At 54.8% G+C, this 24,773-nt stretch overlaps 3 protein-coding genes across 13 annotated transcripts; 2 read left to right on the top strand and 1 right to left on the bottom strand.

Moving 5' to 3' along the window:
- The first annotated feature begins 273 nt into the window (after window positions 1–273).
- Window positions 274–2,399, top strand: LOC103892742 (putative CENPB DNA-binding domain-containing protein 1). Its single transcript, XM_063717441.1, is given in 2 exon segments — window positions 274–422; window positions 424–2,399. Coding segments are annotated over 2 exon segments (561 nt in total). The 3' UTR covers window positions 836–2,399.
- Window positions 1,594–2,399, top strand: LOC134760414 (tigger transposable element-derived protein 1-like). Its single transcript, XM_063717440.1, has one exon. It carries the CDS (start codon window positions 1,594–1,596, stop codon window positions 2,209–2,211), a length of 618 nt encoding a protein of 205 aa, XP_063573510.1. The 3' UTR covers window positions 2,212–2,399.
- Window positions 2,400–4,275: 1,876 nt separating this feature from the next.
- Window positions 4,276–23,561, bottom strand: DEF8 (differentially expressed in FDCP 8 homolog). 11 transcript variants are annotated; one of them, XM_063717438.1, is made up of 14 exons: window positions 23,005–23,098; window positions 19,998–20,129; window positions 18,989–19,138; window positions 18,151–18,284; window positions 17,261–17,358; window positions 14,837–14,986; window positions 13,372–13,513; window positions 11,340–11,504; window positions 10,508–10,635; window positions 10,246–10,359; window positions 8,898–8,978; window positions 8,034–8,174; window positions 7,769–7,878; window positions 4,276–6,466 (listed from the first exon to the last, which is right to left on the bottom strand). In XM_063717438.1, the coding sequence occupies exons 4-14, from the start codon at window positions 18,272–18,274 to the stop codon at window positions 6,364–6,366; spliced, it is 1,356 nt and encodes a 451-aa protein (XP_063573508.1). In that variant the 5' UTR covers window positions 18,275–18,284; window positions 18,989–19,138; window positions 19,998–20,129; window positions 23,005–23,098; the 3' UTR covers window positions 4,276–6,363. The 11 variants fall into 11 exon arrangements, with proteins under 11 accessions (XP_063573508.1, XP_063573506.1, XP_003778734.1 ...); XM_063717436.1 differs by lacking the exons at window positions 18,989–19,138; window positions 19,998–20,129 and adding an exon at window positions 23,451–23,545 and having other exon boundaries at window positions 8,034–8,123; XM_003778686.5 differs by lacking the exons at window positions 18,989–19,138; window positions 19,998–20,129 and adding an exon at window positions 23,451–23,541 and having other exon boundaries at window positions 23,005–23,101.
- Between the last annotated feature and the right edge of the window lie 1,212 nt (window positions 23,562–24,773).

The raw sequence follows: 24,773 nt of genomic DNA, 5'->3' as shown, positions 1-24,773 counted from the left end.
CTTGTATGTGCCTGCGGCCGCACGGCCCCAACACGCGGACTTCGAGCGGTACCGGGAGACCCGCGCGGCCTCCTCGGAGTGGACAGTGAAGCAGCTGGGCTAGGCAGTGGGGCTGGGCCTGCCCATGGGGACCCGTCCACGTCTCCAGGACATCAGCCTGAGCCTCTTCGCCGCCTCGTTTTCTGTTGACCGAGTTCTGCAAGTGGACGTAGAGGAACCACAGCGTTCTTGCACTTGAGACCGCTGTCATTTTCTGACATTTTGGAGGCAGAAATGCCTGGGAAAACGCCCACAGATGCAGCTGTCATCCCTAGTGCCAAAAGGGAACGGAAAGCGATTACCCTTGACCTCAAATTGGAAGTGTTACGACGATTTGAAGCGGGTGAGAAGCTCAGTCAGATCGCAAAGGCCTTAGATCTTGCTATCTACAGTGGCGACCATTCGAGATAGTAAAGAAAAAATGAAAGCGAGTTCGCGAATAGCTACTCCTTTGAGAGCCTCTCGGTTGACTCGCCATCGAAGTGCAGTGATGGAGAGTATGGAGCGGCTGCTGAGCTTGTGGCTGGAAGACCAGAGCCAGCCAAATGCGCCCTTGAGCGCCGCCATCGTTCAGAAGAAGGCTGAGTTTGATGACTTACAGCGTGAACATGGCGAAGGTTCTCAAACGGAGAGGTTTCATGCAAGTAAAGGGTGGCTTGTGAGATTCAAGGAGCGCCACTGTTTGCCCCACTTCAAGATGAACAGCGCAGCTCCCAGCAACAAGGACATGTACACAGAAATTCTGAAAAGCATCATCGAAGAAGGTAAGTACACCCCCCGGGTGTCTTTAACGTAGATGAGACAGGACTTGATTGGAAGAGAATGCCCGAAGGAACGTCTATTTCCGAGGAAGAGAATGCTGAGCCAAGGTTTAAGTCATCCAAAGATCGCTTGATGCTGCTGCTTGGTGGCAGTGCAGCTGGGGACTTTAAGTTGAAGCCCTTACTGGTGTACCGCTCGGAAACCCGCAAGGCTCTGAAGAGTACTTGAAGCCCAGTTTGCCCGTGATTTGGCGCTCCAACAGAAAGGCTTGGGTGACCAGGAGCATCTTTCATGAATGGTTCACTTACTTTTTTTGCCGTTGAAAAATACTGTGCCCAAAATAATCTCACCAACAAAGCATTGCTCATGCTAGACAGTGCGTCATGCCACCCTGTAAATTTGAGCGATCTTTCTGATAACTAAGAGTAGAATACCTTCAGGCCGGGCGCGGTGGCTCACGCCTGTAATCCCAGCACTTTGGGAGGCTGAGACGGGCGGATCACCTGAGGTCAGGAGTTCGAGACCAGCCTCAACATGGAGAAACCCCGTCTCTACTAAAAATACAAAATTAGCCGGGCGTGGTGGTGCAGGCCTGTAATCCCAGCTACTCGGGAGGCTGAGGCAGGAGAATTGCTTGAACCTGGGAGGCAGAGGTTGTGGTGAGCCGAGATCGCGCCATTGCACTCCATCTTGGACAACAAGAGCGAAACTCCGTCTCAAAAAATAAAAATAAAAAAGAGTACAACAAAAGTAGAATACCTTCATGACAGTACAACTGACTCAATCCAGCCCATGTGTCAAGGTGTAGCCTCTACCTTCAAAGCTCATTATCTGAGAGGGACTTTTGAGCACATCCTAGAAGCAACAGATGGTGAGGATACAGCTATGATCAGGGAATTTTGGAGAAACTACAGCATCATGGATCCTGTGGACATGGCCATCACATGGGAGGAGCTCAAACCAGCACTAATGAACAGCGTGTGGAAGAAGATTTGGCCTGAGTGTGTTCAGGCGCAGCGTTTTTCCCAGGCAGATAACATTGCACAGCTTCAAAAAAACATTGTGACCCTTGCCAGAAATGTGGCCTTTGAAGAGGTTGCTGAGGCTGCTGTGGACCAGTTGCTGCAGTCCCATGAAGAAGATCTCTCAAATGAGGAACTGATGCGGCTGGAACAGGAGCCGGCAGTGGGGGAGGAGGAGAGGGAAGATGGTCCCTGGGCTCTGTGGCAGCTAACCACAGGAAGACTGTCGGCAGCCCTCTCACGTTTTGAGGCTGGCTTGCAGGTCCTTGCTAGTAACAGCCCTAATGATGACTGGAAACTGAGAGGTTCCAGAGCAATCAATGATGCAATAAACTGCTACCAGGAGCTGTACAATGAGAAAAAGCGCCACTCAAAACAACTCTCTTAGGTCATTTTTCAATGTGTGTAACCAAGTTAATCAGAATAAAGCAGAAGCACCATGATGACCTCAACAGTGGAGGCCCAGCCAGGCCTCCCTGCTCTGTGGTGTTGGACATCCCTGGAAACCTTGCTGTTGGTATTTCCATTTTGATACTTGAGAGCATCAAATTTTGTCATTAAAATGTTTTTTAAATATATGCGTTTAAAAGCTCATATATGTGTAAGAATCGCCAGGAAAACTTTTTTTTCCTTTGAGACAGGGTCTTGCTCCATCATCCAAGCTAGAGTGCAATGGCACAATCTTGGCTCACTGTAGCCTCGACCTCCAAAGCTCAAGCAATCCTCACACCTCAGCCTCTGGAGTGTTGGGACTACAGGCACATGCCACCCTCCCCCCTCCCCCCAGCTAATTATTTTGGTACAGAAGGAGTCTGTATGTTGCCCAGGCTGGTCTGGAACTCCCGGGCTCAAGTGATCCTCCAGCCTGGACCTCCAAAAGTGCAGGGATTAAAAGTGTGAACCACCATGCCCAGCAGAAGACGTTTTTTAAAAAAGAAAAATCGAGGCCGAGCACGGTGGCTCACGCCTGTAATACCAGGACTTTGGGAGGCCAAGGCGGGAGGATCACGAGGTCAGGAGATCAAGACCATCCTGGCTAACACGGTGAAACCCCGTCTCTACTAAAAATATACAAAAAAATGGCCAGGCACGGTGGCTCACGCCTGTAGTCCCAGCACTTTGGGAGGTCGAGGCGGGCAGATCATGAGGTCAGGAGATCAAGACCGTCCTGGCTAACATGGTGAAACACCGTCTCTACTAAAAAATACAAAAAAAATTAGCCAGGCGTGGTGGCAGGCGCCTGTAGTCCCAGCTACTCGGAGGCTGAGGCAGAAGAATAGCATGAACCTGGGAGGCGGAGCTTGCAGTGAGCCGAGATCGCGCCACTGCACTCCAGCCTGGGCAACAGAGCAAGACTCCATCTCAAAAAAAAAAAAAAAGTTAGCTGGGCGTGTTGGCGGGCACCTGTAGTCCCAGCTACTCAGAGGCTGAGGCAGGAAAATGGCGTGAACCCGGGAGGCGGAGCTTGCAGTGAGCCAAGATCACACGACTGCACTCCAGCCTGAGCAACAGAACAAGACTCTGTCTCAAAAAAAAAAGAAAGAAAAAGTGCAAAGGGGAGACTAGCCCTTCCAGACATTAAAACCTAGATGAAATAAATACTAATCAATGTGACCATATAAAAATGTAAGCAAAGTAAAACTTTGCCATAGGAAAGAAAATAACAAAGTCAAATGGCAATTCACAAAGAAAATATTTACATCTCACGAATAACAGGTTAATATTCCCAATATGTGAGAAACTCAGAAGATTAAGAAGAAAAAATACCAAGAACCCAGTCGAAAAAATGGGCACATAATTCATAAATAAATTAGATCCTGAAACATACGAAAAGTTTGACCTCACTCATGATTAGAGAAATGCAAATTAAAATGACAAAGATACATTTCTCACACTGCATTGAAAGGTATGACAACACAATCTGCTGTCGAGGCTATAGGTAATAGGCATTGTCATACACTGCTGGTGGGAATGTCCTTCTGGAAGGACATCGGACACTAAGAAAAATCAATGCCTGGCCGGGCGCCGTGGCTCACGCCTGTAATGCCAGCACTTTGGGAGGCCGAGGCAGGAGGATCACCTGAGGCCAGGAGTTTGAGACCAGCCTAGCCAACATGGTAAAACCCTGTCTCTACTAAAAATTCAAAAAATTAGCTGGGCGTGGTGGCATGCACCTGTAGTCCCAGCTACTCAGGAGACAGAGGCCGGAGAACAGCTTGAGCCCGGGAGGCAGAGGCTGGAGAACAGCTTGAGCCCAGAGATGTTCAACACATTTGTGTGACACCACAGGTAGTTCTCCCAACCAATCAGGACATGTTACTTCGCCTCACACCAGATGACATTCAACCCCATTGGATGGCAAAGGCTGTCTTTCCTAAGCCTGCAAATGACTTGTATGTCAACAGACCAATTTCTCTTACTTTGTCCCCAATTCACCACACACACACCAGGCTAAAGGACATATATTTAATGAGACAGTGACAGCAGCATTGTTACAACTGGGCATCCCTCAGGCCAGCTTGGTCCCATGCTGTGGGACCACCCATGTGTGGTCTTCCACGAGGTGCTGGCAGCGCCGGGCTCTTCCTGCTGTGCTACGGACCCACAGAAAGACCCATACGTGATTCTGTTTACAGACTGTGTCACCCAGAAGGGGCAGGTGGGGGAGATGCTGGGTGGCAGGTAAAAATAAAAGGGGCCCAACCCTTTGTCCAGCAAATACCAGCACAGTTTTTCTATGGACACAGTGATTTGTAACTTGAATAATGTGAAGTTGATTACACAGATTTCGGAATGGCTAATATCCATATGACAGAAATGTGATGCATTCATGAGATGTGTGCAGATTTTGGGTGTTGGGAAACAGCATTTGGCCTTTAAGCCCGTCCTCAGCCCCAAAGAGGAAGGGGAAGCAGGACAGGAACCCACACTGTTGATCCAACCTCACATCACACTCTCTAAAGAGCTCCGACATGTTCCCTGCTCACTGTTCCACCTGAGGTAGGTCAGCACCCCTGCCCCCATTTTCCAGATGGGGAAACCGAGGCACAGCAGACAGTAAGAACCTTGCCTAAAGCCACCACAGTGAGGAGAGGACACCGTCCCCTTCCCGATGGCAGAGGGCAAAGAGGAGACCTTGCCATCTCTCCCACTCCTGGAATGAGCCAGCGAGCCGGGCGGCCTTTCTGCCGAGTGAGGTGTCTCCTCTTGGGTTTCCTGGTCAAAGGGGACCAAAATATCCAAGCAGTGGCATTCTCTGCCCTCTGCCCACCGTGTGTGCCAGCCATGTGCACCAACAGCCAAACAGTCCAGGGTGTGGGGGAAAAGGATAGACAGGAGCACCCCCACTGCCCAAGGCAGAAGGCTGGGAAGCCACGTCCTGACACGTCCTCTCCTGAGGCCCCTCGTGGACCGCAGGATCTGTAAAGTGCAAACACCAAAGCCAAGTGTCCCCTCACCCAGAGCTGTAGGTTTCCTCTGCTGTCCAGGGGCCTCTGTCCCGTGGAGTGAGGGACCTCCCACATACCTGCCCCCATCTTCGCTCAGTCGAGCGAATATTCTCAGCTCTTGACCTCAGGCCCCCAAACAAAAGGCCATTGGCTGGTCATTTCTGAGCTATCTGGAGCCCTCCACAGGCAGCAGGACAGAGCTCCTCAGGTAAATCTGGTTCCAAGAAATGCCACCAGACCACTGCAGGATCCCATCGCCTAACTGGAACCTCCCCCAGCGCACAGTCCCTGCTCCACACCTGGAGACCAGGACACCCTCCTCAGGCAGGGGCCACAGCCTCCTAGCTTGGAGCACCAGGACAGGTGGGCTGGGCCAAAGCAGGAGCACCCAGCAGGGAAAAGCTCCATGGCCCCTTCCCTGCTGTTGTACAGAAACAACAAGTGACCCCACTGGACTGACCACCCAATGAGGCCTTTGAACCTCAGGCCAGGGAGAGGCAGGTCTGCAGGTGACAACTGTGAACAGCCCCAGCTGGGGACAACCAGAAATCCCCAAGGCGACGAGTGGCTGAAAGGGATGGAGCCCCCAGGCAGAGCCGAAACCCCACTGCAGGTGAGACTCGGCCCTTGGCTGAGTGTGTGCAGCCGCATCCTCAGGTGTTACTCAACACTCCTCTGAAGCTCTCTCGGGGTCTTGGCCTGATGAGTTTCCAGGGTGGCCAGGACAGGAGCTGTGGAATCTCTAGGGCCCGGATGCCCTGGTCCAGGGGTGTGGAGGGCTCTGTGCCATGGGGGAGATGAGATGTCCCCCCAACTCCCTGCCCATGGAGTTCTGCATTGGGGGAAGGATGGGGGCCACGCAAGGACCCCTCACAGCAGCACACCCAGGTGACAGCCAGGTGCGGCCGCCCCGAGTCCCAGCAAGCACCTGGGAGACAGCGGGCCTTGACACTGCCCACCCACTCTGGCCCAGCAGGGGTGGAGGGGTCCAGGGCCGCACCCCAGGGGTCTCCAGAGCAGAACGAACAACTTGACGTTGGCAGGGTGGGTCCTGGCGGGCCAGGTGGGGTGCCCAGCACTGTTCCTCAGCGCTAGGCCTCCACGTCAGGACCTGGCTCCTGGAAGAGCGACTGCTTCCTCAGGCTGAGCCGGGCACACTTGGGACACGTGGTAGAGTTGTCGTAGTAGCAGTCCCTGGGGGCAGAAACAGGTTGGGGCTCTCTGCGCAGGAAACTCCAGCACTGAATCCCCGCAAGTGTCCTAGGTCAGCTCCTATCATCCCCTCTACAGCCGTTACCAAAGGGCAGAATCGGGGTCTGCAGCCAGAGGCAAGTGACTGTATGGCCGTGTGCAGAGCGCTTACGGGCGTGCAGATGTGGACCTCCAGGGGTCCTCACGTTACCTGCTATCCCCCGACCACACAGGTCCCAGTTCATACAGCTGAGGGGCTGAGCCAGGTGGCCACGCCAGACTCGACTCAGAGCCCTTCCTCACGATTCCCACCTGTTCTTATCCCAGTGTGCCTGGCACCTCCCCTGGCTCCCAAACTGTACATCACGGCACCCTGGGGCACCGCAGCCTAGTTCAAACTTTTAAACAGAACATAGCAGTAATTAACATCTGTCAGACACTGAGCAAATGACTAGCTCGAGCGAGTTCAGTCTCAACCTTAGTTTCTGCCACAGTCCCATCTGTGTGACACCATAGCTCTGCAGAGCTGGGATTTCAGCAGTTGCTATGAAAAATAGCAAATTCCAGGCAAAAATCAGGGGACAGAAACTGGGGGGGGAGTGTCCATATGATTCCAGGTCTGGAAGATGTATGAGGCCCAAAAGGTGTACCCATATAATTAGTAAGTAATCATACTTACTGAAGAAGGAAATTAAAATATTTTTCTTCTAATTTGTGTATATGATTTTTCCAAGAGCCACTCAATCTTTAGGATATAAATACTTATAAAGTTGTTTGAACATAAATATTTTTCCCTGTTGGTCTAGTGGCTAGGAAAAAAAAACGCGAGAGCACAAGTACTTAATAAATCAAAGTGTTAGGAATTTCTTTTGGCTTAGAAACACTTTGAAAAAATTACTGAGACATTAAAGGGTGGCAGGAACTATAAGTTTGGGAAACTCTAGCCTATACTAACCCTGAAAGAGTGACTTCAATCCTAGTGGAGAAAGGGAGCAGCTGGGATGCTGTGAACACATCAAAGACCAAGCTGGAGTTTCAGGGGCTGGTCCGGGAGGGACCTGGGAAGAGGCAGCCCCCTCATCCCCCAGGTGCTGCTCCTAAGGAAACTTCTCATTCGGTCACAGACATCAGGGTCTGACTTCATATCTCAGGGTCAGCAAAGACCCAAAGAGTCTTTATGTCTCCCCTGTCTCGGGGGAGCAGTGCCAGCTCCCACGGCATCATCCTACCGGAGGCCAAGGGGCAGCTCCCCAGAGAACAGGGCAGAGCCCCAGCCCCTGAGTGCAGGGCCCAGGCCACACCCACCTGTGGAAGACAGCGGAGCAGTCAGCGCACACAGACGTGTGGCTGTCGAACGGGAACAGCACATCGCCCTCTCTGCAGAGCTCACACACGAAGCCCTTGGCCTGGCACCGCTGGGGGGAACAGTGTGGGGTTGGGGCACGGGCACATCAGTGCCAGCTCCTCTGGGCACTCCAAGGCCAAGGACACACTGGGCTGGGCTGCTTCTCCTGCCAATCCCCCCTCAGGGCTGGGGCTGGAGAAGAGCGGCCCCCGGGCAGAGGCCCACCTCACAGTCCAGCTTGATGTGCTTGGCGAAGAGCGTGTGGATCTCGGTGAGTGAGCAGCCCAGGCGGCCGGCATGCACGTCCAGGAGGTCCTGGACAGAGTACATCTCGTCGTTCTCCACAAAATGCTGCCGATCCTGGAGCTGCCAAGTCCCAGCAGCCGTGACCCCCTGCACCAGGGAGGGCCCCTCCCACTGCCCACCCATGGCCGCTGCAGTGGTCAGGGCCCAGGTGCTCACAGAGAAACGAGCTACACAAGGGTCTGGGCCCCAGGAGTAGAATCCAGGAGCCCCAGGAAGCGGACAGGGTAAGATGGACCCGGGCCACATTTCCTGACCTGTGTAGCCCCCCGCCCTCCACTCCCCGATGCAGCCTCACCCAGCCACACTGCATCCCCACATTCCCCAAGCTTCCCACATTCCCCACCCTTCCTTCTCTATCTTGTCACAGAGTTCACCACCCCAACACACAACTTATTTTTCTTGTCTTCCCTACTTGAAAGGCACTAAAGGCAAGCATTCCTGCCTGTTTCGTTCACTGTTCCAGAATCTAGAACATCTGTATCTGTTGAACAAATTAGATGAACCTTGAAAACTGTGTTTTGTGGTCAACCTGCCTGAGGAGGGCTGGGCTGGACCCACCCCATGGAGATTCACATAAAGGCTGCAGGGTTTCCCAAACAGAACTGATTGGAGAACTCTTTTGTGGGTAGAACACCTGTTTGCTTTGTTCCTTGGGACCATGTTGAGGAGACCCTCTGCTAAAGGCACTCCATGCACAAGCCGTCTGAAAAAGACCTGAGCCTGAGGTGCCTCACCGCCCTGGCTGTGCTTCCCTTCAGGGGCCAGTCCTGCTGGCAGTCTGACCTGCAGCAACAGACGAGCCTCCATGGCCTCCCTGCAAGTGATGAAGTACGGCTTCATGAGCAGGATGTCCTGGCGCAGCTTCTGCAAACAAGGCGGGAGCAGGCAGGCCTCCTCAGCCAGGACACAGGGCTGCCCCTGTGTGGGCTGCACAGGGAGCCCTGCCCACAGGCGTCTCACCTCACACCCGGGGCCACGGCAGGGCCGGGAGGGGTTGGTTCCCCACGAAGGGCCGAGATCTGAGTGCTTCACCAAAACCCAAAATCACAGCTCCCAGGCTGGGCGGGACCGTGAGGCTCACTTACCATGGCCCAGAAAACCCTCCCTTGCCTCTGCCCTCACCCGGCCCCAGAGGCACACAACTGTCTAGGAACCAGCAGCCTCAGGACCAAACCAAACTTCCGGAGAAATCCCAGCTGCCTCCCCAGCCCTGGCCTTGGCAACTCAACTTGCTGCCACAGTCTCCTCCTGGGTAAAATGGGACCCGACTCCTTTCACGACCTTGCGTGAGACACCATCACGTCCTGCCGGGACTGCAGCTCCCGTCTGCCCTCGGCTCCCGCCCTACCTCCTCCCTCACCGCTGGCTAAGAGAGTGGCCACCAGCCATGCACAGCCACAGAGCACCTCAAAGTGGCCGCTGTGCAGTGAGACTTAGCAGAGGATACATGCTGGAGCCAAAGACGTGGCACAAAAAAGAAAAAGAATGTAAATATCTCAAAAATGTACATTGATTTCATGTTGAAATAATATTTTGGATATATTGGCCTAAATAAAATATACTATTAACATTAACTTCACTTGTTTCTTTTTACTTTTTTTTGAGACAGAGTTTCGCTCTTGTTGCCCAGGTTGGAGTGCAGTGACGCGATCTCGGCTCACAGCAACCTCAGCCTCCTGGGTTCAAGTGATTCTCCTGCCTCAGCCTCCCGTAGCTGGGATACAGGCGCACACCACCATGCCTGGCTAATTTTGTATTTTTAGTAGAGATGGGGTTTCACCATGTTGGTCAGGCTGGTCTCAAACTCCTGACCTCAAGTGATCCACCCACCTCAGCCTCCCAAAGTGCTGGGATTACAGGTGTGAGCCACCGTGCCCAGCTCTTTTTACTTTTTTAACATGGCTATTACAAAATTTAATATTGTGTTCACACCTGGCACCAGATTACTACCGGACACGGCTCCAGCACCTTCAACCAAAAGGGCAGCCAGGGTGCCTGGCTCACCCTAAGCAGGTGGCCTCCCTCCTCTGCTCAGAACCTCCCGTGGCCCAGAGGAGAAGAGGGTACTGGCCCGGCCCTAGGGCCCATCTGACAGCGCCCCTGCCCCCCATTTCCATAGCCCCAGCCTCACGCGAATCTCCACCAGCTCCTCCACATAGCTGAACAGCAGAGGGTTGATCTCCCGGAGCCTGAGCACGGGCCGAGACACCATCAGCGCCAGGTAACGCATGCTGCAGCGAGAAACCTGCCAGGCACGCCCGGGTGACACCTCTCACACCCACCCAGGGCCCGTGCAGCCAGCAACACCCACCCAGGGGTACACCGGCTCCACACCACAATCCCCCTTCCTGCTCTCCCTCCCCAGGGGGATGCCCCCACCTTCCAACCCCCACCTTTCGAGGCTCAAAGTCCCAGTTGTGTACGACGCGTGCAGGGATGACAGCCAGGTCATTCCAGTGGCAATGGCTGCAGTAGTACTGGCCGGTGTAGTCGCACTGCCTGGCCTCACTGGGCACACCCCCTGCAGGGTCAGAGGGGCCATGAGTGTCCCTGCCTCACCAAAGCCCCACACAGCTTTCCAGCCTCGTGGTCTGTCCTCCCATGGACCACAGCCCTCGGGGAGAGAGCCAGCCAGGCCAAGGGCTCCCTCCTGACTTGTCCTATCCTCAGCCGGAAGACCACAGGTGGTCCCAGCGTCTCACTGACCTGTTTTCTTATCAGTAAAATGGGATATAAACAGGGCCTCACTGTAGGACTGAGGCAGGGACTTAATGAATTAACACCAGCAACTCTCTAGAAAGAAGAGCTGACGCACACATGTGCACATCTGCGCGACAACCGTGTACTCTCCCTAGACCCTGTCTATGAGGCTTTCTGTGCTGTGTGACTTCTCCCTAGTCCCCATCTATGAGGCTTTCACACGGGGAGGCGGAGGCCAGGTCCCAGCTCTCCAGGGGCTCTTCAGTGACCTGGGTGAGTCACGGAACGGCTGGAACCTCAGTCTGCTTCAGTGGGTGAGTCACGGAACGGCTGGAACCTCAGTCTGCTTCAGTGAGAAATGAAAAAATGGTAGCAACGGACCCTTGTCACTTCCTAAGGATAACAAGCAGGGACTGTCCCAGGGCCTCACTCAGCTGTCTGACTTACATGCCCTTACACACCTGTGCACCAGGCTCCCCGCCAGGAACAGCTCCCTCACCCTCTTCTCTCCCTGCCACCACTCACGCAGAGAGATGGGCGCCCGGCACTCGGCACAGCGGTAATCCTGGCTGTCCAGCCCTGTCTCAGGGCAGATGTTCAGTTCGTATTCAGCTTGGTGGCTGACTTTGGAGCTCACACAGGGCTTGGAGATGAGGTTCAAGCACTTGCTGTGACAGCGGTAATAACACCCTAGGGTGGAGGGACACACGCTTCTCAAAAGTGGGAAGGGTGCACCTGCAGCCCAGGCCACCCTCAGCTGGCTTGCCCCCTCCCCATGGGTTCCATTCTCAGGCCCAGATCAATCTAAGACCTCCTGGCACCAAGGGAGGCCTTAGAACCTCAAAGACCCTCTTATCCCTGGCCCCTGAGCCTTGCCCCAAAGGTGGCCCAGACCTCATCCTCCAACTTGACTCACATGTTTGGGGCCAACCTGCCACTCCCACCATCAGACCCAACCTGTCCAAATGTAACAAACGAAACTCCCACCCCCTACCCCAAGCCCCTCAGCTTCCCCATCTTGGTTTCAGCAGCTCCGCCTTTTAAATATCATGAGTTACCCTGACGGGTTTCTATCTCTGTTTTTGTTGTCGTTGTTGTTGTTTTTGTACTTTTTAAGAGACAGGGTCTTGCTCTGTTGCCCAGGCTGGAGTGCAGTCATGCAATCAGAGCTCACTGCAGCCTCGAACTCCGGGGCTCAAGCGATCCTCCCATCTTTGCATTGGAAAGCCCTAGGATTATAGGCGTGAGCCACCGCACCCAGTCAGTCTATTTTCTCATCTGTTACATTCTGTTTCCAAACCTTAAGCTGGCACTGCACTTAGCTACTCCTCACTCCCACCACCTGCCTCAACCCAGTCAGAGTCATCCTCCTCTTCTCAGTCACCTCCCTCTTCAGTCCAAGCTCAATCAGCAGCCAGAGTAACCTATTAAAGATCAAGTATGTCCAGCACCCACTTGTGGCCCCCACTGCACTTAAAGAAAAGCCCCAGCCACCTCTGAGCCCACCTACCCCAAACACAGAGCTGCAGCCCCACCTGGCTCTCTGCTCCTCCTTAAGGCACTGGCCATATCAACCACAGGGCTGCCCCCACCAGAACATTCCTCCAGACACAGAGCTGCAGCCACACCTGGCTCTCTGCTCCTCCTTAAGGCACCATATCAACCACAGGGCTTCCCCCACCAGAACATTCCTCCAGACACAGAGCTGCAGCCACACCTGGCTCTCTGCTCCTCCTTAAAGCACTGGACATATCAACCACAGGGCTGCCCTCACCAGAACATTCCTCCAGACACAGAGCTGCAGCCACACCTGGCTCTCTGCTCCTCAAGGCACTGGACACATCAACCACAGGGCTGCCCCCACCAGAACATTCCTCCAGACATATTCTCTTGGCTTGCTCCCTGACCTTCAAGTTTTTGCTGAAAAGTCACGTGATGCCGGCCGGGCGCGGTAGCTCATGCCTGTAATCCCAGCACTTTGGGAGGCCGAGACGGACGGAACACAAGTTCAGGAGATCGAGACCATCCTGGCTAACACAGTGAAACCCCGTCTCTACTAAAAATACAAAAAATTAGCCGGGCGTGTTGGCGGGCGCCTGTAGTCCCAGCTACTCAGGAGGCTGAGGCAGGAAAATGGTGTGAACCCGGGAGGCGGAGCTTGCAGTGAGCCGAGATTGCACCACTGCATTCCAGCCTGGGCTACAGAGTGAGACTTCGTCTCAAAAGAAAAAAAAAAAAAAAAGTCACGTGATGCCTTTACATTCTGCCCTAAAGTCACATTCACTCCACCCTAACACATACTAGGTCCTTTCCCTTTTTCTTCATTGTACAAACTAGACACACCATGTAATTCACTAGTTTAATTTCTCATCCAGAACAGCACTGTCCAATGTAGACAGTACAACTGAGGAAATGCATATTTAGTTAATTTAACTTTGACTGGCCATGTTTGGCTAGTGGCCACCACACTGGACAGCTCAGATCTGAATGTGAGCCCAGCGGAGGTAGGAACTTTGGTCTCTCTCATTCCTCACTCCTCATCTGGGTCTCGGCCCACCTGTGCAGGTGTACCAGGTCTGAATGAGCCCCCAGATGATGGTGTTACACTTGTCACAGGTCTGCTTGACGCTCTTGCTCTTCTCCTTGTAGAAGCGGTGCTCAAGGAGCACTTGGATGTTTGGCTCATCCTCATTGGGGTCCTGCAGAGGGTGAGTCAGGGAGGGGTCACAGGTGAGCTGGGCTGAAGTTCCTTTCCCTTCGCACAAGCCCCTCAACTTATTTCTTCCAGGCACCATTTAGAGCAGAGATTGTGAGTTTCAGCACAATGCCACGTCCCTTTTCTCCCTTTCACAGTAAACAATGATCAGCTGGACAAGGACCACCAAGGTCACATGCTACCTTTCCCAGCATCCCTTGCAGCGAGGGGCTGTGTGGGGCTGCACCGGGCCATGGGCACGTGAGCGGGAGCGACCCGGCCTCTCTGCCCCTCCTGCTTTTTGCCGGTTAGGTGCAGGGCAGTGGAAAAGGAGGCCCTCCCCAACACCATTAGCTGTCATAGAGGCTCCAGACCACCTACGGGATTTTTACGTGAGGAAACGAACCCATCTTCTCTAAGCCATTATGTTTCGGGGTTTTTTTTTATTACCACCAACTCACCTGTTTCCTAATGAATATTCTACTTTCTACATTCCCAGGGACTCATGAATCAGCACAGGGGACACCGGGCAGCCAGGCCAAAGCACACACAGACCCAAGGACTGCATCAGGAACATCTGTGGCCTGGGACTCACCACCTTTTGTTGTCACCTTCAAGACACCACCCGTCCTTGTCCGTGTGGCTCACTCAGGGAGGAACTCAGCCCACCCGCTTGCTTCAGTGGGTGGGCACACAGCACAGAACTAGCCAATCAGCCACCGTCATTGGGTCAGTGGGCGGGCACACAGCGCAGAACTAGCCAATCAGCCACTGTCATTGGGTCAGGGGTGGGCACATGACCCAGAACTGGCCAGTCAGTCACTGTCATCGGGTCAGGACTGGCCAATGAAAGTAAGGCCTGAGGTTCCTGCTATAACCACTGTGAAAAGGCAGCTGTCATCTGCACAGGGAGGCTCAGCTCCTGGAAAGCAAGATGTGGTTGCCAGAACCATCTCTGCCACCACACAGGGAAGGCCTGCCTGAGGCTGGATCAGACACAGAAAGTCGAGGTGGGAGAGAGCAAGATTCCTGACACTGGAGGATCTTCCAGTCACCAAGCAAATACATTTTTCTTTTTGGTTTAAGCTACTTAGGGTTGAGTTTCTGTTCCTTGCAACAGGAGGGTCTAGGCTAATACGGAAACCTCCTGCAGTGGGGTGAGGGCCCGTCTTCCACTCTGCCTGTCTCACGCCTTTCTACCTCAGCCCCTGAGGCCGAGAGAGAGACCACCGCCTGAGAGGGAGCCAGAGGCTGGCAAGGTCCTCCTGGTTCCACAGTTCTGGCCTTGGCCCCAGGCTGCCCCAAGGTGGGGCGGCCCCACACCCACCTTCAGCTCCTGGAGCTTCAGCCGGAGGTGGATGAGTCGCACCACGGCATCCTTCTGCTTCTCCGACTGCTCGGGAAGCTCCAGAATCACCTGCTTGCACTCCTCGATCGCCTGCTGCAGCTGCTGGACGTCAGAGGCCAGGAACAGACCCTGCCCAGGTTGGGGGCGGGGGTAGTCAAATGCCCACCCTGCAGGATCTCCCTGTTAAGGCCCATCCGCCGAGACAGGCCCAGAGCAGACCCCGACACCCCTCACCCAGAGAAGGAAACTGAACCCAGAGGGCACCGAGGACTTGATCAAAGGCAAGGAAGGGTGGCAGCACAGTCAAGGTCCACCCGGTGCTGCGTGCTCCTAGCCCGACCTGTCTGCCCACAGGCCTCTGAAAACCTAATGTTTGAAAGATGCTTTTCAAAAGACAACTTCCTTCTTTGCGAAATCCAGATGCTTTTTTGTTATGTCACTTCACTTACTTCTGAAGAGCTTCCTCTTGGAGGAAAGCTAGGGAAAGGACATTTGCTGTCATGAAGGACAGTAAGTGGCCTCCAGCTTAACTGCCAAGCCCAGGCAGATGCCAAGAGCCAGCCCCAGCACTTCCGGCTGCTTTCGCCACATAGCGACCAGGGGGCTCACGGCCCAGCAAGGCCCCAGACTTGGAACACTCTGGTGCTCCCGGGGAAGACAGGATCAGGTCTCAGAGCTGGGGAGCCTGGACCCCGCCCTCAGGAGCCATCCTCCTCCTCCGGGCTTCTGGGCTCTGAGACCCAGGCAAAGGGGAGGTGGCACCCTCCCCTCCCCCTTGCAGCTCAGTCTGTGGCCCAAAGGAAGTGCTCAAAATGTTGTAATATACAAAGCAAGCTGAGTGCAGTGGGTCATGCCTATAATGCTAGCACTTTGGGAGGCCGAGGTGGGTGGATCACTTGAGCTCAGGAGTTTTAGACCAGCCTAGGCAACAAAGCGAGACCCCGTGTCTATAAGAAAAAATTGAGAAATTATCTGAGCATTGTAGTGCACACCTGTAGTCTCAGCTAATCAGGAAACTGAGGTGGGAGGATCGCTTGGGCTCAGGAGATTGAGGCTGCAGTGAGCCATGATTGCGCCACCGCACTTCACAGCAGGGGCAACAAAGCAAGACCTTATCTCAAGAAAAAAGAAAAAAAAAGATACGAAACACATATATGAAGTCTCTCCCTCTTTTTTTTTTTTTTTTTAGACGGAGTCTCTGTCGCCCAGGCTGGAGTGCAGCGGTGCGATCTCTGCTTACTGCAACCTCCGCCTCCCGGGTTCAAGCGATTCTCCTGCCTCAGCCTCCTGAGTAGCTGGGACTACAGGGGCGCTCCACTATGGCCGGCTAAATTTTTTTTTGTATTTTTAGTAGAGACAGGGTTTCAGCATGTTGGTCAGGCTGGTCTCGAACTCCTGACCTCGTGATCCACCCGTCTCGGCCTCCCAAAGTGCTGGATTACAGGCATGAGCCACCACGTCTGGCCCAAATCCTTTCAAAGTTACATTTTAATGCTACCATAATGTTTCCCTCAAAAGTTGGAGATGGTTTGCATAAAAATAAAAGGTTTTCAAACTTTTTTTTTTTTGAGACGGAGTCTCACTCTGTCACCCAGGCTGGAGTGCAGTGGCACAATCTCGGCTCACTGCAAACTCTGCCTCCCGGGTTCACGTCATTCTCCTGCCTCAGCCTCCCGAGTAGCTCGGACTACAGGCATGTGCTACCACGCCCGGCTAATTTTTTGTATTTTTTAGTAGAGACGGGGTTTCACCATGTTAGCCAGGATGGTCTCCATCTCCTGACCTCGTGATCCTCCCACCTCAGCCTCCCAAAGTGCTGGGATTACAGGCGTGAGCCACCACGCCCGGCCTCAAACTTTTAAAAAAAAAAATCATTATATCCTCCCCCTTTTGTTCTTCAACACAAGGCTTCCATGGAACAAAATACGGAACAAACAAGAGTGGCCCTATAATACCGACTGGTCAGTAGGAGGCAGACCAGGGGCTTCCCCTTACCTCCCACACCCTGACTCTCGGCAAGTCTACAGACCTCAGGGACCCCAGAGGGAACCTACTCTCTGCACATGTGCTTCATGAAGACATGGAGCTCAGGGGATAGGAGCAGCCCCAGGTTCACGAACCCCAATCCCAGGCTGTCTCCACCTGTCTTCACTCAGACTCTGAGGGTCCCAGGCTGTCTTCAAGTCTCTGAGGGTAGGGGTCTATGGTGTCATGCAGGCCTGAGATTCAAAGCCAGGAGCCCTGGCTGAGGTGGGGGCTGCTGAGCCTGACAATGGAGTGAGACTGTACCCCAGCTCACAGGACACCGCCCTGCCACCTGGGAGGGAGTGACAAGGAAACCCTGGCCCTCCCTGCCTTGGGGGTTCCCTCAGTCCCTCTCCCCTCCCAGATCCAAAACCTTACCACAGGGCGGGAGAAGTGGTCCTCAGACAGGCCGAGATCCATCACGCGTTCAGGGCAGCGGAACTCCGGCTCCCCAGGGGGCAGCTCAGGCAGGGCCTCTGGGGGAAGACGGGGACAGGTGTGGAGGGTCAGCTGCTACCTCCTGCCTCCCATCCCCTAGGGAGGAGCTGAGATAGCCAGGAGTGGAAAAGGGATTCAGGAAGCCGCACAGAAAGGAAGCACTGTGAGAGCTGGGCACCACTCAGCTCTGCACACCGTCCAGTTTGCATTCACAGAGGAGCCCATAGCCTTGTGTAGACAGGAAAGAGCCATTCAAAATGAGGAGGTGCAATGATACTCGGTGCTAAAAGTCCTCAAGATAGCATTATAGAAACATCCCATTTCTAAGGTGGACACCTCATGCATGACCACGGGGGCTAGAGAAAAACCAATGGATGGCTACACGGCAAAATCCACGAACCCCAGTGTCGACTCTAGCCCGTCTCTGCAGCTGCCCCGCTCCAAGCACTCCCTGATGACCTCATCTGCAGTTTCTAAGGCTCATGCCACCCTGACGCCCAGAGCACGTTCCCTCGGCTAACCTCTCCCTCACCAGGTCTCAGCGCTGACCTCACTCAGCAAGTGTTCCCTGAGCACCTACTATGTGCTGGGCCCTAGGATACAGCAGTGACGGGTCAGGCACAAACCCTGCTCTCAGGAATGTGAATTCTAGTGGGGACACAGAAACAAACCACAGAACCACAGAACAGATGGGAAAAAGAACAGAGCCAGCAGCTGCCGGCTCCGTGGGAAAGCCAGGGCTGCACAGGAGGCAGCAGGAAGAAAGGAGGGGTCCACGTAAGCGGTCAGAAACCTGCCCAGCTCCCACCCTGACTCCCACCAGCACCCACCTTCAGGAGTGACGTCCGGGGCCTCCTCCCCAGGGCCCTGCTCATGCTGTCTCGGCCCAGACTGCTTGTTGAAGGGGTTGAGGTGGGCCTGCCGGAACCGGGCCAGCTTCTCATCATATTCCATAGCATCCCACCTGAGGGCCAGGCAGGGCCAGGATGAGTCCCCAGGTACCAGGCTCACCACGGACCACCCCCTTTCCCCAACCACACTGGGGTGTCTGGGGTGAGGCTGGCCTCTTTCACTTCCCTAAAGTGGGTAGTCCTCACACCACAGCCTTGATCTTCAGCCTTTTCCTGAAACACCTCAGCTGCCTCTCGCCCAGGCCCCCACTGGTGGCGTCCCCTTGGACAGAGCTCACGGTGACAATGAGGGTCCCACGAGGGCATGTGGCCCATCTGAGGGGCCCAAGCTCCCTGCCTCCCAGCACAGGGTCCTCTGGCCCGACGTTGCAGAGCTCCGGCCCTAGAGCTACCTATGGGATCCTCTCTGGGCCTCAGCCCCAGATACTCACTCAGCCCTGCTCTAGCTTGCTATCCACCTGCTATGTGAGACAGACCTCCCAGAAATGGGTTCCTCCTTGCTGGGCCCCAACCAAAGGTGCTTTCTTGTCAGAGCACCCTGAAACCTCAGCCCCTGTCTCAGGACTCAGGGTTGGACACTTGGGGACAGTGCCAGGGCCCATTCCTGCTCTGCCACATGTGAGTGAGCAGGGCCCACCTTCCCCATGCCCAGGAGCGGGGATCTTGGGAGGATTCCCTGCCAGCACACAGAGAAGCCCCCTACAAATGCATCCAGGCTCTCTGGCCTGGGTTCTGATCCTGTGATGAGCAGCACAACCTGAACCAGGCCCACGGCTCTGTGCCTCAGGAGCCCAGGAAACAGGCAGGAAGGGCCTAGTTCTCCACGTGGCAGAAGCTCAGGATCAAGAACTGGTCTTTCCCCACCCGGAGGCTCAGAAAACTGCAGAACACACAGGGCTGATGGCTCCTGGCAGGGAGGAAGGGACTTTGGTTGGGGTGGGAGTAGAGGCAGTTGGCATCCAGGCCTCCCACTTAACTTCCTGGGCCACACTCCTTAGCCTCTCTGCCTCCATTTCCCCATCCGTAATGGGCCATTGTGAGGGTGAAATGAGTTAACAGAGACTGAGCACAAAGTAAGTTCGCTGTAAGGTCTGTTGATGTGATAGGAAGTCAGAGATGTCTTTTTAAAGTTGTTCAGTAACTGCAACAGTGTTAGTTATGCTTTCACTATACCTGTTACGGTCTGAAATAATTCACAATTATAATAAACAATCCTATGATTTATCCTCTGTCCCTTCTCCCAAAAGAAAGAGAGCTGAGCCCAGAGGGGACGGCCCTGCTCAGGGTCACACTGTGGCCTGGGGGAACTGGGATTTGAACTAATTGCCTCACTGGCAGTGGGATAAGGAGGCCACCCCAACCCCACATGGCTGCCCTGCAACTGGGCAAGACTCCACACCACCTATGGGACATGTCCTGCCTGTTGTGCCTGTGGGGCAGGAGTGTGGGTTGGGCACCTGCACGCCAGCCTGAAAGGACCCAGCACCCATGGACAGGCTGGCCGTGGACCCAAACAGGGAGGCACGGGGAAGACACAGGGGGCGTGAGTGGGCCCCAGTCCCACCTCTTTCTCTTATTACCTGATTACTGTGGGTGGGTCACAGAGTCAGAAGCGGCCACCCGATGCCAGCACCTCCCCAGTCTCCCAGGGAGCACCCAGGACACAGGAGAACTCAGGCCATCCCAACATCACTCCTCCTTCTTCCTGAATGAGGAGCCTCATTTTTGTTTGTCACATAATTTCCCAGCCTCCCCAGCAGACAGACCTGGTAAAGTGACTGTTCTGACCCCCTCGGCTTGAGAAGATCAGGCAGATCTGAGCAGCTCTGGGCTCCTGGCTTCACTGACATATCCAAGTCCTTAGCCCTTCCATCCACCCCGGGAAGTACGTGTTCTCCCTGATTTACAGGCAAGAAAAGGGAGAACCAGAGACTAAATCAGGGCTATCTGAAAACAACAGTAATGGGCCAGGTGTGGTAGCTCAGACCTATAATCCCAGCACTCTGGAAGGCCAAGGCAGAAGGGTGGCATCAGGCCAGGCCCAATGCAGTGAGGCCCTATCTCTATTAAATCTTATATAAATATGGGCCGGGCGCCGTGGCTCACGCCTGTAAATCCCAGCACGTTGGGAGGCCGAGGCAGGCGGATCACGAGGTCAGGAGATCGAGACCATCCTGGCTAACACGGTGAAACCCCGTCTCTACTAGAAATACAAAAGATTCGCCAGGCGTGGTGGCGGGCACCTGTAGTCCCAGCTACTCAGGAGGCTGAGGCAGCAGAATGGCGTGAACCCAGGAGGGGGAGCTTGCAGTGAGCCAAGAACGCGCCACTGCACTCCAGCCTGGGCGACAGAGCCAGACTCCATCTCAAAAAAAAAAAATTTTTTTTACATAAATATGTATGTGGGTGTATATACATATATATGTATGTGTGTGTATATATACATATAAGAAAAAAGAAAAGAAAGACTTGTGAGAATTGTCCTTAAAGATAGGGGCTGCCCCTCTTCAGCCATCCCTGCCTCCTGCTGCCTGGAATGCAGATGTAAAGGCTGGAGCTGGAATAGCCACACTGGGGAGACTGACATGATTGCAGGGGACTCCACCTGAGGCCTGAGCTGCTCACAGCCAGGCTTCACTCAAGTGGGAGAAATACGATATTCCCACCAGTGTTATGGGGGGAGGTTTTTGTCTCTTGCAGCCGAAGTAGATTCTGATTGAAAGGCCGAGCTCGGTGGCTCCCGCCTGTGATCCCAGCACTTTGAGAGGCAGAAGTGGACGGATCACCTGAGGTGAGGAGTTGGAGACCAGCCTGGACAACCTGGTGAAACCCCATCTTTACCAAAAATACAAAAATTAGCCGGGCGTGGTGGCGGGCATCTGTAATCCCAGCTACTTGGGAGGCTAAGGCAGGAGAATCGCTTGAACCCAGGAGGCAGAGGCTCCAGTGAGCCGAGATTGAGCCCCTGCACTCCAGCTCGGGTGACAGAGTGAGACTCCATCTCAGAAAAAAAAAAAAAAAAGATTCTGACTGATAATCCCAGTAGTTTACTGGTAACAAGACAGACATGCCCAACTTGAATCCCAACTCTGCCAGCTCCCAGTTGTGTGACCTTGGGTAAGTGGATAAACCTTTCTCTGTCTCCATTCTCCCATGTCTCAAATGGGGATTACAATAGTACCATACAGGGTTATTGTCAAGATTAAAGTAGTTAATACTAAGTTCAGAGAACACTGGCCAGCACATAGTAAGCACCCAATAAATATTGATTACAATTTATCATTATTACTTTTTTTTTTTTTGAGACAGGGTGTTGCTCTGTTACCTGAGCTGGAGTGCAGTGGTGCGATCACAGCTCACTGCAGCCTCAAACTCCTGGGCTGAAAGGGTCCTCCCATATTAGCCTCCCAAGTAGCTGGAACTCCAGTGTGTGCCACCACACTCAGCTAATTTTTTTTAACTTTTTGTAGAGATGGAGTCTCACTCTGATGCCCGGGCTGGTCTCAAACTCCTGGCTTCAAGCAACCCTCCTGCCTCTGCCTCCAAAATTGCTGGGATTATAGGTGTGACCTACCATGCCTGGCCTATTACTGTTATTTTTAAGAATCATGGCCAGGTGTGGTGGCTCACTTTGGGAGGCTGAGGCGGGTGGATCATTTGAGGTCAAGAGTTCAAACCAGCCTGACCAACATGGTGAAACCCCGTCTCTACTAAAAACACAAACAAATTAGCTGGGCATGGTGGTGCACGCCTGTAATCAAGCTACTTGGGAAGCTGAGGCAGGAGAATCGCTTGAACATGGGAGGTGGAGGTTGCAGTGAGCCGAGATTGTCCCATTGCACTCCAGCCTGAGCAACACAGCAAAACTCCATCTCAAAAAAAAAAAACAACAACAAAAAAAATCAGCCCTGATTTAGACTCTGGTTCTCCATTGTCTTGCCTATAAATCAGGGGGAACACCTACTTTCTGGGGTGGATGGAAGGGCTAAGGACTTGTGTATGATGTCAGTGAAGCCAGGAGCCCAGAGCTGCTCAGAACAGACTGGCACTGTCATCACATATGGTGACCAGCCCAGGAAAAAGGGTGCAGGAGCTACGCCTGGGGGAGTCGCTGGAAACCTCCTGGTGTTTAAAACATGGCCAGGGAGCGTCAAGGCAGGCACGCTGGCAGGGACACCTCTGTTCTGCCCAGCAGCTGTACTCGAGGCTGCCAGCTCTCCTCTGGGCTGTGAAAAAAGGCATCTTTTATTTGCCTATTTACTGAGAGTCAGTGCCAGCCCCAGGCCTGGCGCACAGGCAGGGGATGAATGAGGGGAGGCCTTTGGCCTGGCAGCCTTAGCTTCTGCTCACACACTGACCTGGGGCTGCAGTGGCCCACTTTGAGCAGAACGCCAGCCTGCCCCTCTCACCAGGCTCACCCCACCAGTTCTGCACCCAGATGTGGGACTTGGCCTCAGAAAGGAGCGGGCAGGAAGAGGAAGAGTGAAAGCAAGAGGTCCGGCCACCCGCTGCCCCTCCTCTAGAGCCCATTGCTCTCATCGGGGAGGACTCCACAACTTAGCAATGAAAGGAAACCGAAGAAAGCCGGCGGGTTCCGGGGCACGGAGGGACCCTGGACTGAAGCTCAGGACACTCGGGATGCACGGACCTGGCCTCCCGCGTCCTGCCCGCGGTGTGACCACCAGGAAGTGGTGTCATCACTGCAGCTGCCACCCCGAGAACCTGAGAAGTCACCCCGGTGTGCGGAGTCAACAGTGTCCTGTCTGCCCATACCTGGATCGCCTGCCAGGGCCCAGGGGCTCGCAGGGACAGGACGGCCATTCCTCTAGGGCTGCTTGCCACGGAAGCCTGGCCGTGGGTTCGCCACCTGCTGCAGGGAGAAGCCACCCCAGCACTGTGCCTCCCCCACCTACCACACCCGCAGGAGCTCGCTCGGTATCCCGGGCTCCCCGGGGGGCAGGTCTCTCCCACCCACCCATTCCACAGATGGGGAAACTGAGGCTCGGAGCAGCCCAGGAGGGGGGCACAGCCACGCGGGTCCCCTGGGCCGCCCGGGTGCCCCGCACGCAGCTGGTGTGGACGCCGGAGCAGCGGCGGCGTCCCCGGGGTGGGGCGGCCGAGGTCTCGAGGCCCCTGCGCCGGGCGGGCCGCCCTCCCAGCCCCGTCCCCGCCAGCCCCGACCCCGCCAGCCCCGTCCCCGCCAGCCCCGCGCCGCTCACCTGACCGCCGCCGCGCCGCCTGGCATCTGCCCGGCCTCCCGGCTGCGCTGGATCCGCCCGGCCGCCTCGCTACGCGGGATCCAGCCCGGCGCCCGCTGCTGCCGCCTCCGGCGCGGAGGCTCATGGCACGCGGGCTGCGAGTCTGCGAGCCCCGGAGTCCGCCCGGCCCGCGCCCCTGGGCCCGGCTGTTCCACGGGCCTGACCCGGGGCTGCGTGTCCTGGGTTTCCGCTCATCGCAAAAGGCCTGGCTGAAATCCAAACCACAACACGCTTAAAAAAATGGGCGGGCCGGGCGCGGTGGCTCTCGCCTGTGATCCCAGCACTTTGGGAGGCCGAGGCGGGCGGATCGCGAGGTCATGAGATCGAGACCATCCTGGCTAACACGGTGAAACCCCGTCTCTACTAAAAATACAAAAAATTAGCCGGACGTGTTGTGGGCACCTGTAGTCCCAGCTACTCGGAAGGCTGAGGCAGGAGAATGGTGTGAACCCGCGAGGCGGAGCTTGCAGTGAGCCCAGACCGCACCACTGCACTCCGGCCTGGGTGACACAGCGAGACTCCGTCTCAAAAAAAAAAAAAAAAAAGGGTGGCTTTTAACTTTTTTTTTTAACCTCAGTGGTTGAGGAGGAAAAAGGAAGAGAGAACCACCGTGTGCAGGCAGCCACTGTCTGCACCGCTTGCCACCTGCAGGGCCCCGCGGGGGCTTCACGGCTGGAGAGGGAGGGACTCCGTGCGACTCTACCCTCTTTACAGAGGAGGACACGGCCACACTGCGCTTAGGAGGCTGCTCCATGGAGGCGCCGGGCAGCGGGACTTCGGAGGCAGCTGGTGTCCGTGGGCCCTGGCATTATTCCTGCTTTTCTGTTGTTTACACACAGAGCAGGCCTGCTGCTCCCCGCCCCCATATCCCTACTCTTACATTTCTCAGGTGGAAGATTCAACTGCCCCCGCTTGTGCCTGCAGGGAGGAGCTGAGGACAGATGAAGGCCAGCATATGGGCCTGGTGCCCTTGCGCTGAGCTCGCGGGCTCAGTTTACCCTCCCTGCAGAAAAGTGTGGTTTTGGCTGCCTCTGGGCTTGGCCCACTTTGTTCAGTGGGCATGGTGATGACAGTGCCAGTAACTGGGGGCCTCCCAAGTGGGAGCCACACACCATCTTGCAGAGACCAGCTCGGTCGGGGAGACCCTAACCCAACTGCGCTAGAGGGATTAAAGACACACACACAGAGATATAGAGGTGTGGAGTGGGAAATCAGGGGTCTCACAGCCTTCAGAGCTGAGAGCCTCAAACAGAGATTTACCCACGTATTTGTTAACAGCAAACC

This window comes from Pongo abelii, chromosome 18 (assembly GCF_028885655.2).
Source record: "Pongo abelii isolate AG06213 chromosome 18, NHGRI_mPonAbe1-v2.0_pri, whole genome shotgun sequence".
NCBI lineage: Eukaryota > Metazoa > Chordata > Mammalia > Primates > Hominidae > Pongo > Pongo abelii.
The sequence above is the reverse complement of the archived record's forward strand: the minus strand, read 5'-3'. Positions and strand labels throughout refer to the sequence as shown.